Source organism: Planococcus citri, chromosome 3 (assembly GCF_950023065.1).
Source record: "Planococcus citri chromosome 3, ihPlaCitr1.1, whole genome shotgun sequence".
Classification (NCBI taxonomy): Eukaryota; Metazoa; Arthropoda; class Insecta; order Hemiptera; family Pseudococcidae; genus Planococcus; species Planococcus citri.
Window position 1 is genome coordinate 49,127,005 of NC_088679.1, and position 12,942 is coordinate 49,139,946.

At 33.1% G+C, this 12,942-nt stretch overlaps 2 protein-coding genes and 1 long non-coding RNA gene across 5 annotated transcripts in view; 2 read left to right on the top strand and 1 right to left on the bottom strand.

Annotated features, from left to right (window-relative positions):
* Nucleotides 1–305: 305 nt before the first annotated feature.
* LOC135838619 (uncharacterized) lies at nt 306–6,873 on the top strand. The gene is made up of 2 exons (XR_010557443.1): nt 306–6,208; nt 6,296–6,873. It is a non-coding gene; the product is annotated as an uncharacterized LOC135838619 (long non-coding RNA).
* Nucleotides 6,801–9,520, bottom strand: rept (RuvB-like helicase 2 rept). The gene is made up of 12 exons (XM_065354307.1): nt 9,328–9,520; nt 9,137–9,250; nt 8,940–9,060; nt 8,719–8,869; nt 8,491–8,653; nt 8,290–8,399; nt 8,084–8,202; nt 7,896–8,008; nt 7,609–7,829; nt 7,292–7,430; nt 7,078–7,198; nt 6,801–7,004 (listed from the first exon to the last, which is right to left on the bottom strand). Exons 1-12 carry the CDS (start codon nt 9,331–9,333, stop codon nt 6,979–6,981), a joined length of 1,404 nt encoding a protein of 467 aa, XP_065210379.1. The 5' UTR covers nt 9,334–9,520; the 3' UTR covers nt 6,801–6,978.
* A 428-nt stretch (nt 9,521–9,948) lies between these two features.
* LOC135838615 (COMM domain-containing protein 4) overlaps nt 9,949–12,942 on the top strand; it is a 39,403-nt gene continuing 36,409 nt past the window's right edge. Inside the window, exon 1 of one of the 3 annotated variants that reach the window (XM_065354314.1) lies at nt 9,949–10,088. The gene's annotated coding sequence lies outside the window, so the exon portion shown is untranslated. Of the gene's footprint in view, nt 10,089–12,724; nt 12,912–12,942 lie in introns of those variants that run through there. The other 2 variants (XM_065354313.1, XM_065354315.1) reach the window with 2 other exon arrangements.

Consider the following 12,942-nt stretch of genomic DNA (forward strand, 5'->3'; position numbering starts at 1 on the left):
CACTACCCCCACTATGAAAAATGATTGTTTTTTTTGAAAACTTTTTATTTATTTAGAAATTTTTTCAAAAATCTGAATATTTTCGACCAACTCTCGAGATTGCTCCGTTCAATTTTTAAAAATCGGTTCTTTGTTTGTCGCTGTTTTCTTACATAAATGCTTATTTAAAAAAATTCTGCTTTCTCTGCATTCCTAGCTTTTCTCAAGAAATTCAGAAAATGACGAAGTAAAGTGTAAAAATTAACTGCCTTTCATTTTGATTGATTCATTTTTTTTAATTTAAGAAACAGCTACATACTTGGATTTTAATCAACTTGGTTAGACATTTTTTTTAAAAAGTTTTTTTTCGTTTCTTGTGTGCTTTTTTTGAAGAGGGAAAACGAAGAAACAATGCCAAACATTGAATAAAATATGCGACTGTTTATATCGCAGGAATGACAATAATTTTTGCTTTAAATAGGTTCATTTTTCAAAAAAAGAAAAAACAGGCAAACGACCTTATACCTAATTTAAAACAGTGACAAAATTTTGTTGAATTTATTCACATCAACTTCGGCCTGAAAACTCACTATTCCTGTAGCCCTCAACTTATTCTTGCTTAATTTTTTCAACTGAATAGGTAGGTATAGTCAATCGGTACAGATAAATTAAATGCTGACTTCAAGATAATTAATGTACCCAGGTGTCAACAATTTTCAGGATTGGGAAAGAAAATTGGATTTGTGATTCTTACTCAATAAAAAACTTGACTAATGAAGTTGAACATTTTTCATTTTAGTAGAAATTTTAGTAGAAAGAGACTTAAAACGAAACCATCTGTACCCGCATTACCTTAGGGCTTTATTCGTTTCTTGCACAATTTTCTGACCATCGCAACCTTTCCTATCAACAGAAATGTGGACATGAACCGATCCAATTTTAAACAAAATAAGTACATACCTATGTACTATGATCATCGATGGGTATTTTATAGGTACCTACATATCTATATATGAAAGAATTTAAAAAATCATTTCATTTTATAAATACCAGATTCATGAACGTATATGAAATTAGTAAAAATAATTTTTCAATATTTTGGATTTTCCAGGTTGATATTTGATATGATAGGCACGAAAGAACAAAGATAAGTACTTACCTCAACGATTTGTATGTGTACTTCAATGTTATGCAGTTTCAAGGATTGCTCATAATTGAAAAAAATGATTGAATTACCCTGGCAAAAATCACGTGTTGATCAACTCATAAGAAACAAAATAGGTACCTACATAAGTATGCAATGCATCACATCACTTAAACGTTATGCACAGTCCGAAGTGTTATGAAATATCTTACTTACACCTCTGAGTAACGTCCGCTCTTGGTTAATTACTTGTACTAATCCCAACAACGTATCTACTGCATATGCATAGGTACTGCGTACATAAAACAAACCCCCAAACAAATTTGAAGAGGGATCATAATTTCAAAAGATGATCTAGGAATCTGTATCGAACGAAACAGGTGTAAGGTATCCATGCATTTGAAATGTACGCGGAAGCACAATTCGTGGGAAAACCTCATCACGAAACTCTATAATAAAGATTGAAACTTAAGCACGAAGGAAATCTCGAAAGGTAAAAAAAACTAGTATATCAAGACAACGGAATTTCGGACAACTCGTCATCGAGTCGCGTATTCAAATTAAGGTACGCAGGTTTTTTATACTCTAGTTTTAATCTTTCGGTGATAATAAAAAGGGCAGTTCAACTAACAATAGTACCATACTGAAAGCGTTAGAACTCGTCGCTTATTTTGTAGACCGTTCATTAGGGGAAGAAGGGTCGTCGAAAATAAAAGGTTATAATTAGTGACAGGTCTAAGTCTTTGTTTTTATTCAGGTTTTGTTGGACACAAAAAATTTAACCCTTTCTGTGAGCCTATGCGTGTTTGAATCATGTAACATTTTTACAAGCAGTTGTTACTGTGATTTTATACCGATAACTTCTTATAGTGGTGACATGTTTTTAACATCTATATCTATTCGTGGATTACCTACGTAATCAAATGGTCTTGATAACATTTTTCATAATTTTTCGAAAGTTTAATGTAGGTATTTGAAGTGTAAGGAATTTCGGGTGCAACAGCAACTGACCATTTTGAATTAATTTTTAATGGCATTTCTTTTAGAAAATTTGTCTGACAAGGAAATAGTTAAGTAACAGCTTAACTATCACATCCCCAATATTGTTTGGTAATGTAATACCTAAATTTTTTGTTTCCCAGTGTCCTTCTACTTATTTGTTCTGCAAAGAAGAATAAAAACAATCTTTGAGTTCCGAATAATTAGTTCAACACGAGGCTTGCCATTTTAAGTCAATGGCGTTTGGAAAAAAATGAAGAAAAGACACTACACATTATAAATCTGCAAAAGTCATTTGAAAATATTTAAATTTCTTATTCAAGTGGGTGGATAACTGACTTTAACTTGACAAATTTTGACACTTTTATCCATTCTCATAAAATGACCATATCTACATATTTTAATTATTCATTGATTGCAGACCTTTGAATGCTCACTACACTCTTGCCCCTTTGGAATTTCGTTACCTATACTGCAGATTTTTTTCTTCAAAAATTATTGCAACGACAGAGCGAAGTTCAAAATCAGACCAAATGGTAAAGAATGAAAAGTAAGTTCTCCCATCCAAATTTTTCAAAATTGGATTCTGTTCAGCTGTTCTTAAAGAATATCATCAGGAGAATCATTTTTAAAAATCATCGCAGGTTGTAAATTTTGAGCGATTTTGTTCATTTTATGCGAATCAGAAAATGTCCGAAATAAGCTCCATTAGGTACCTACCCTGATTTCAGGATTTCAGATCCCTTTCTTTTTTACAAAAAAAAAAAAAAAAAAAAAAAACAGGGAAAATGGAATGTAGTAAAATTATTTTTACTAAAAAACACTCTCCAGCATTGATAAATAAGTCAGTGATGTTGAATTTGTTTCTTATCAATCAAATAAAATGTATTTTACGTAAATATCAAATCATGGTCTAAAATGTTTCATGTATTAGCATTTAGCATTTTATTCAATAGCAAACTGAGAGTCCAAAATAAAGACGAAAATCTCGATTATTAGGTATTTATTAGTTTTTTGATTTTTTTTGGCAAAAGAGAGTAGGGCTAGTAAAACAACGGAATATTTTTTTCTCTCGTCGAGAGCCACTTTATGATAATTTTGAGTCATTTTCTTTGTCAACGAAATGTTTGGCTAGGTTGATTCTGTAGGTAACGTTTTTACCGAACTTTAATACGTGACATTTTAAAAAATCGCGTAAATGCAGTTGACAGTATTTTATTTTGTTGCATATGTTTTAAAACAAAGCAGCATTTTTCAAGATATAGGCCATAGCCGTAGGGTAATATTATAAAAACTATACATTTAAAACCAAAAAATACCATAATCGCTCCCTCCTCTCTCCAAAAAAAGGTACGTGAGTATTATAAGAAAATTATTAGAAAATGAGAGAGGGAACTCCCAAAATCTTATGAAACGTTTTAAAAATTGATAAATGTAAAACAAACTGAAAAATAGTGTTTCCTTCATTTGCAAAAATGAAATGAAAATCACGTGATTAGTGCCTATTTTTTAAAATAATGTTAGTCTGAGGCTGATCATGAATTTGATTTCAATTTTTAATTTTTTTCTTTTTTTTTGTGCTTTAGAAACACAAACATTTTAAAAATACCTGACTTGACTAACATAGACATCTGCTAAAATGTTTGCGATTACATTTTGTTGTTGTATCAAAGTGTTTTTAAAAAATGGTCTTTGCAGTTTTGTTTTTTTTAAATATTTTTTTAATACCTGATGTTTAATTTTTCTGAATTGAAAATAATATCATAAGATGCTCTTACACTGAACGAAAGAAAACGGCTTTCCTTGTATGTAAGACTTTCACCCAAACGCCGAGCTGCCGAGGAAATCTCGGTGACCCGCAATTATGGACCAATTTATCGGAAATGGCTTGTGTTTTGTGAGCTTTGATGTTCAGAGTTTTTTTGTCGCAACTCAATTTCAGCTGAAATTGACCCTTTGAAGTGCAAAATATCGATGGACTGACTAAATTTAGACACTATTGGATCCGATACAGGCCAAGTGTGCGCAATGTGGCCATTAAAATGGCTAATGTAGACGAAAAATATTTTAAACTTTTCAAAAATCAAACCAAATATGTAGTACGTAGTATAGGTACCTTGTTCTTCCTACAGAACATCATAGCCTATAAAGGATCATCTATAAGAAATCCCTTGGCCTGATTTATGTACCTATACTCGCATTCCTACAAAATTAAATATGTAGATTTAATTAATTAATATTACCTACCAATAAATGAGTATTGATTACCTACCTATACCTAAACTAAGTTAAATAAATAATAATGTTTCTTGAATTTAAAATTTTGTTTCACGCATATCCTCGATTCAACATTTCAAAACACCTTCCTAATAGTTTGTGATAGGTATTCTCATTTCGACGCAGTCTTGTTTTTCCTGATCTCGTCCTTTTCTTCCGAATGACTTGCAGCTCAAAAGTATATCCTTGTTCAAAATGTGGGCACTGTTTTAATCATCAGAGAATTCGTGGCATTTTTCGATTCTTTATTGGAAATTCGTGATCAATGACGCGTTAACCCTGTCTCAGATGGCGATAGTTTATTTTTGACAAATCGGCAGATATTGAAATTTTTTTCGAATTTCAACAAGTCATAACTCATAATTAAGCGGCGAGATGTTATTATTAATCTTAGCTTACTCAGAGGGGTACCATTACCAATTATCTAATTCTGTTGCAATAGGTACCTATCAAAGGCTTGAAATAAGTATCATTTTACTCGTACTTGATTCATTGTTTAGTTTCAGATAATTAGGCCGTGAAATTCGAGCATGTGGCTACCTCTTCACTTATCAATCTATCTATAATATATTTATGAATTAGATATCGTACTGAGCAAGATGTCAAATGAAACTTCTGAAAGTTTTTTGGCTACAATTTCATTAAATTTGATACAAATTTCTAGGTGCCTATATAAAAATATCGTTGTTTTGGCTTAAAATTTTGTTGAATTTATTTTTAAATCAAACTTTGGTAGGTAGGTAGGTAGGTAGGTGGGAAGGTAAGTTAGTACGTACCAGAGAAGGTACATACGAGTAAAAGAAAAAAACAGTACCGAAACTGTAAAATGATAATAAAATAATCATCGGTGAAATTAGAAAATAAAAACCGCCATATTTAAAACGTGAAAAAAACAGGGATTGACTGAGTTGAGTCAGCAAAGGTTCCCTTGATAAAGTCAATTGGGCGTGCCTCTCCCCCGAATATAACAATATTATTGGGGGAGAAATCTATTCCTTGGTAAAAACGCAGGAAATGGCACACGTATATAACTTCAGAGTGCACTCAAGCGTGCTTTTTATTATTTCGTTTTTTCGTTTGAAACGGCACAGCAATGGCTACCCCAAAGAAATACTTCCCTTACTTTTTTTCGACAGTAAGAAAAAAAACAAGGAAGGGTGCTTCATTAAAATGTTAACACCGATATGGACTAATGAATGCGAGGGTTACAATGTTTGAAGAAAATTAATAAAATCTTTTAGCCACAAATTATGGTTGTATTTTCCGCTTTGCAATAATTAATTAAGTCGTAAGAATATTTACTGCCCATAAAATGAACTTAATTAGCACACTTTTATCTACTGTCGTATATTAGGAAAGCTTCGCTTCATTTTGTCTCTCGACAACGTCATATTGCGCTATTCGGTCTTCGGTCCATAAGTATTTTTGTGAGTACGAATTTATTTCAAAATTATGACAAATTTTGAAATAATTATCCACTTGTATGTAGTACCTATATTTATCAAAATTTCGAATTTTTTCAACGAAGATTTATAGATTGAAAAATTGTGTTGTCTTTTCATTTTATAATTTAAGATAGGTATAAGTAAATAAAGCTTTTAGGATAGGTACGTTTACGAGTATTCAACCGATTCGTCTTCTCTAATGTTTAGTTACCTACTGAGTTTTCCCCCTAATGTTTGTTTTTATTCAAGTCTCTGGAATTTTTTACTTTTAGAACTGCCGTAGGTATTATTATCATGATGTAAAACCTATGATTATCTATCATAGCATTAAAAATTGCTCAGCGTAAGGTTTTTCATGTTCGAAGTAGGTACTCTGTTATCCTACTAAACCACCATGATCGTAGAGAAAGCGTTATATTTACTCTTCTGTGCAAACTTTTTTCTGTTACAGGGAAAAAAGGTAAACAAAAATCGAGTGAGTATGCCTAGCGTGGCATTTCCAAGTTCAAATAATGGTATAAGGTTACGTATTTTTTCAATAGATCGTCTTGAAAACTACCTACCTATCGCATGAATTCATATCCTTAAAATGTAGTACCTAAGCACTTTTTTTAAAATCTGGATTCGTGTAAGTATATAAAAGCGAACGTTAGAAACCACGACCCTCATCATTTTGACGATGATATTCGGGTCTCTAGCCAAATTCACAACGCATCACTGTATATTTTTCCTAAATTTTAAAGATCCCTTTCAAAAACAGTTCGATTTACTCGCAATAAAAAGTGGATTCCACAGAAAGATCGTTATATCATGTAATTGACTTTTAACAAACTTGATCTTCAAATTTCAATCATTATTTAAAGACTTCATCATAGCACTGTTATCGCAACAACAATAATTTGTAACTTATTCATAGTTGGTAAAAACCTCCTGCCCATCAAATAAGTGAATAGAAATACAAGTACACAGATGTTCTTCTCGTATATCCAATCTGACAAATCATAATTATAATTAATTAATGTATACGTATTTTTAATACAAAAATCATCATTACAATAATTACAGCACATTTTTCCACTGCAGGTGGGTGAATAATCGAAATTCTTCAATGATCTCAGAAATATTAGATTGTACTCATTCAACGACCATGGATTCAATACCTGCATTTATTTTATATATTTTTTTCATTAGAAGAGATAATTTTGGAATTCTGTTTTTACATTAGAAACTCACCACTAATTTCTAGATCTTCTTCATGGAACATGTACTCGTCTTGTAATTCTCTTAAATACTGCATTGATCTTTTTTCATCGACAAATAAACTATACACTTTCTTGATATCTTCTATGCTCACCTAAAAAACAAAAACAGAAGGAATCTCGTTGAACATCAGTAGTGAACATCCAGAGAAAAGTATCACATATCAATATTTTTAGTAGTAGTTAACCTCAGTTGCTTTTCTTTTTCGTGATACTAAACTGGCTGTGGTAATGAGTTGAATAGCATATCGTAACGAAGATTCTTTAGCAATTTTAGTCAACACTTCTAAAGCATCACGATGTATATCACAGTCTTCTTCTTCTGATCTGCAACAATGAAATTGAAATTACTCAACGGCGCTTTTCAAAGTAAGTAATAAACGTCAAACAATAACTTTTTCAGTACATATTCTCTTGGTTAAACTGAATATCTATTGAACTGTTGAATTATTTAAATGGTGAAATGTACCATCTGCGAAAAAATTCAACGAATTCTCGGATTTACCTTATTTTTAAAATTTCTGTCAAATCGTCATTTTCATAATGACTGGTTTGAATGATAACCATACGATCTAATAAATCACAAGGAATTCCGTGCGGTGACATATAATTTGTTCCACGAATACGCGTCACTCCACGATTGGTAGCAACAATGACGATGGGTGCCATTTCATCTTCCAAGGCGCGATTCAAGAACGAAAAACATTCGATATCCAACATATGAACCTAGGAAATAATTTCATTAGAATTCGAGTAGGAAAGCACACATAATTCCATCAATAACAAAATTACCTCATCTATGAAAAGGACACCTGGGATAAATTCTGCTTTTCCTTCTTCTCTCCATTCACTTACTTTGAAATTAATTTGTTCGCGAACTTCTGATTTTATTTCACCGGTATCACCTATTTCATAAAATTATTCGATCATTTTGCTATCTTGTTGAAGAGGGAGAGAGAAGGGTGAATAGAAACACGTACCAGAAAATAAGGCTAAAAAGCCGTGGGTACGAGAATTAATAACATCAATTTCATGCAATGTGACAGTATGTACTACTTCTTTTCGTTTTTGTAATTCGCCTTCTGGACACTGAACAAATCTGTAGAACGAAATTTAAAAAGTGATGTTTACTCAACTTTAAATGAAAAGTTGATAGAATAAATAAATGAGGAAAAACGAAAGAAACCTCGTTTGTGGACCAGCAGCATCATAATCTCGAGCTCTTGTGAAAGATCGTCCAATTCTAGTTATTTTACCCGTTGCTTTGTCTATGGTAATGACATCGCCAGCTTGAACCTTTATAAAACAAAACCATGATTTGAAATAATGATTTTCAATTTCCGTTTTTAAGAATTAGTTGAATAAGAATAAATAAGAGTGTAATTACCCTTTCTTTCATCAGCGCTTCGATCATTTTGTTTCCTAAATCGTAAATAGTTTCCATGTCGGTTGATTTCAAAGTCAGTTTGCCAATTTTTGTACCAACGCCGGTAGCCGGTCTTTCCACTTGAATTTCAACCACTTCTCCTTCAATTATTTCAGATTCTTCTCTGTAAATTTGCCAGAATTGATAGTTTGCAATACTTAGGCATGTAATACACAATGTAAATCATACTTTATTCGAACACCGATTGATTTTCTTAAAGCTTGCGTAAGAGCTTCAGTTTTACTCATTTCTAAACTGTATACTTCCGCTCCTGACATACTGGTGAATGGTGTATCCGGTCCTAACGCTTGCGATAATCCCATAGCTATAGCAGTTTTACCTAAGAATACACCATAAACTGATAATTTAAACCACTCGAGCAACTTTAAAGATATCAGACTAGAATTTACCTGTGCCGGGTGGTCCTGCTAGTAAAACTGAACGGCCTGCGATTTTACCTTCTTTGATCATTCCTAGAACCACGCCAGCAGCTTTTCGAGCTTTCAGCTGTCCTACCATTCCTTGAGATATCTACCGGAGCAAAGAATTACTTTGTTATCAAAGAGTATTCACACAATACAGTTTCCTGAATGAATTCCAAGCTCACCTTACGAGGTTCAAAACTTTCATCTAATCCCAAACCCCGAATGTGGGAATGTGCTCCAATACGCTCCACCCGAGCGATATCTTTCACTTCCGATATTTTTACACCGGCCGTACTCTGTAAAAGCATACATTTATGGTAAATTATTGATCAAGAATGAAGTTATCATTTTGTTTACTATGAAATTTACGAACCGCCATAATTTTCACTCAAACGAAGCTTCAGGAAACACAATAAATTATAGCAGGACTGGAATTAAATGATTCAGATTCCGACGAGTACAAGTAAATTAATTTTCTGTTGCCAAGGGAATCGATAGAAATAATTCAATTTTTCAAAAGTTTACCGCATTTTTATTTTCGCGTGCTGTTGTTTTCAGATTTTTATTTTTTGTTTTTGAAAAACTTAAAACTTTTTTGAGTTTTTAGATCAGTAGCGAGGCACAGTACCAATCTCTATGAATCGTGTCGTTCAATATTTGTACGCTCAAAGTGACTCTTCCGTTTGCGCAAGCTTTTTTGAATTTTTTGTTTCCCGCCATTACACCATTAGTGCCCTACACCGATCGGCGATCGGCGATCGGCAATCACGCTCACGCCATCCCCATCATACAAAATACAAAAATTAAAAATAATAAGAACTAAAAAGGATTTGATCGAAATTGAAATGAGTGAATTATTAAACTCAAGTATATTATTATATTATTATACGAGATTACGAGTATTACATTTTTTCATTTTTTGTGATTGCAATTTGCTGTGAAAGAAATGTTTCAGAATGGTTGCTTTGCTTCGAGTTTGATTTACCAAAGTTGGAACTTGGATGGAGGTCAGCTGCGAAAACTGAAAATAAAAAGCACATTGATCAAGATTCAAAAACAGAACTTTTCAGAGTTTCAAAATTTCAATATTCATTATTCAAACTTCAAAGACGAACTTCAACGATACTTTAACAGGTAAGTTGATGTGGTATACTGGTATATAGAATTAGAAAAATACTAAATTAATAGTAAATAAGTACCTATATACCTATTTAATTCGTATGTTGTATGTGAGGAGCTTGGTGACAAAGTTAGACAAACGCCACGGAGGGCGCATACGGAAAGGGACCTAACGACCAAAAAAAAAAAAAAAAAAGTTCTCCGAAATTGTTGTAGGAACTCTGTAAAGGGTTCCTACAACAATTTCGGAGAACTTTTTTTTTTTTTGGTCGTTAGGTCCCTTTCCGTATGCGCCCTCCGTGGCGTTTGTCTAACTTTGTCACCAAGCTCCTCATGTATATTCAATCAAATGATATTAATATTCATTTAAACGGATGTATTATTATTACTTTGTATTTTACGTATGTTATTCTGTTTTGCGTTAGTTTCATAATAATGCGATGCATCACTTATCACATGTCTGATGTCACAGTCTCGCAGCTTTCCGGATGAAAAAAGAATTTCGAAAACGAAAATGGGTGGGTAGAGAGTAGTAGATGCCTTCAATAAATTTGGATTAGAAAAAAAATCGATAGTAAATAATAATTGCAACTTGCAAGGGATTATTGAAAATAATAAATATTAAATTGTGGTTTGTTGATGCCATGATCCATAATTCCATGAAGGCTGAATTAAAATGTGCCGAACTACGATTGACGGAATAAAATTAGTAGGTACCTACCTACAAACCTTGAAATCTACCTGTCTGAATACATATGTACCTATTATCAAGTGAACAGGACCTAAATATTATTATATTTCATGCTCTGGAGTGAGTTTCTAGTTTTCTTTTTACTTTCTCAAAGCGCCAAATTATGTTTGGTTTTTTATCACTTAAAAAGAATGGAATATGGATTTTATGATTTTTATGGGCTAAAAATACATACAGCGGAAACGGAAACTACCTGAATTTGGAACTTTTCTTCATATTTTGATCAAGGAAAGCATCGAAAGAAAAATAAAATGTCCGTATGGATTTACACAATTATTTATTCGAGACGAAATAATTATACAATATTACGTACCTAGTGTGATGTACGATGTACATACGTTGCCGTCCTATTATTTCCTTGAATGAATTTTGATGACAATTCTTTCAATGCGATTGTTTGTTATAATCAATTTTCAATTTTTCATCACAGTTGTGTCACTAATTCGTTGTTTAAAGATTATTGTTTCGTACATAACTATGCAGCGATGCTTAAAAATCGCAATCGATTGTAATCGGTGTATCATTTGTAATTTTGTTTCAGTTTGTGATACTTGAAATTAATATCTTCTTCACGTTCCCTATTTTAATCAGTTAAGTACTGAATAAATTGGAGGGGAAAAAACAGCTTGAAAGTTACTGAAATATTTTGGATTATGGCCCAGAAATAGAAAAGTTAAAAGTTAAAACCCGCATACGGCATACGGCATATGTAATGTAATTAATGTTCAGTGTCCGCACCGTCCTCTACTATTCACACCAAATGAAAAATCAGCATTTTTGATCTGCCATCGGCAGTGATGGCAGCGTTCGCGTTCGTGAACGCCAAGTTCGCGAACGTGAACGCGAACGCGAACGGAACGCGTTCTTTTTTGAAAGAACGCGAACGTGAACGCGTTCTTTTCAAAAGAACGCGAACGCGAACGGCGTTTGTTTTGATTGAACGCAAATTTCAAAGTTTGAAACATTTTTCAGGCAAATTTTGCATTTTGAGCCATTTTCATTGAAAAAAAGTGGTAAAGTATAGAATTTTTACCCCTTTTTAGTTATTTTTCAATAAAAATGCAAAAATTGCGTTTAGAATAGGCCTACGATGTCACTGTTACTAGTGTTACTTGCTGCAATTCATTAATCATTGTCTCCCGAATCATGCATTTGCGTTCTCGTTCGCGAACGACATACGTTCACGATCGCGTTCGCGAACGCGTTCTTTTTAAATGAACGTGAACGCGAACGCCGTTCATTTCAAATGAACGCGAACGCGAACGCCGTTCAAATTTTTGCGAACGCTGCCATCACTGGCCATCGGCCATCTCCATTTGCCGACCTGCCGATAGGTCACCGTCACTCCTCTGGCATATTGACCATTTTTAATCTCAGATCTCAAAGCTGTTTTTATACCTTTTGGGAATTTGGGTTGGGCTCGTCATTTTTGCCATAATCAATTAATTGAAGCAGAAGTAATAAATCATCGTCGGCCTAAGTGCAATTCCTTGTAAGTGCCACATGTAAATAGATACTTGTGTAAGAAGCGCTTAATCGCCTGTAGCGCTTTCTATTGGGTAAAAACCTTCAATTCTTGGGTAGGTACTGTGTTTTGGTGTGGACAACACTACCTACCTTTGAGTTGAAGGTTTTGTCCCATAGAAAGCGATACATGCGATGAGGCGCTTCTTACACAAGTCTCTATTTACATGTGGCACTTCCAAGGAATTGCACTTAGGCCGACGAATTATCATTCAATATTTTTGATTTTGTATTTGTTCAAATTCAAAATAAATATTTAATATTTAAAAAAAATGAAAAATTAGGACGGCCTGACGGCCAGGCACTGCGTCTGCTGCTGCCGGAAGACTAAAAAATTGATTTGTTGACATTTTATTTTTCAAGGACGTTTTTGTTTTTACTGATAAGAAAAATCAAAAAATTGAAAAAATTTCAACTTGCGATCATCAATCAATCTCATTTTTTGAAAGTGAATTCACATGAAATAAAATTATTAGTGAATTATATTTGATCAACGTTGCTGAAACAAGCTTGGCACGATCTCGCTAGTCACATTTTGGTTTCATCTTCCTCTGCCACTTTGGGTAAGTCTTCTTGTACTTCTATAGTTGTTCA

What these genes read in the sequence shown, in the direction of transcription:
- rept (XM_065354307.1), bottom strand. An exon ending in AAGCGCTGATGAAAGAAAGG is followed by an intron (nt 8,400 to 8,490) that starts GTAATTACACTC and finishes TGTTTTATAAAG; the next exon opens with GTTCAAGCTGGCGATGTCAT. An exon ending in GCTGCTGGTCCACAAACGAG is followed by an intron (nt 8,203 to 8,289) that starts GTTTCTTTCGTT and finishes TTCGTTCTACAG; the next exon opens with ATTTGTTCAGTGTCCAGAAG.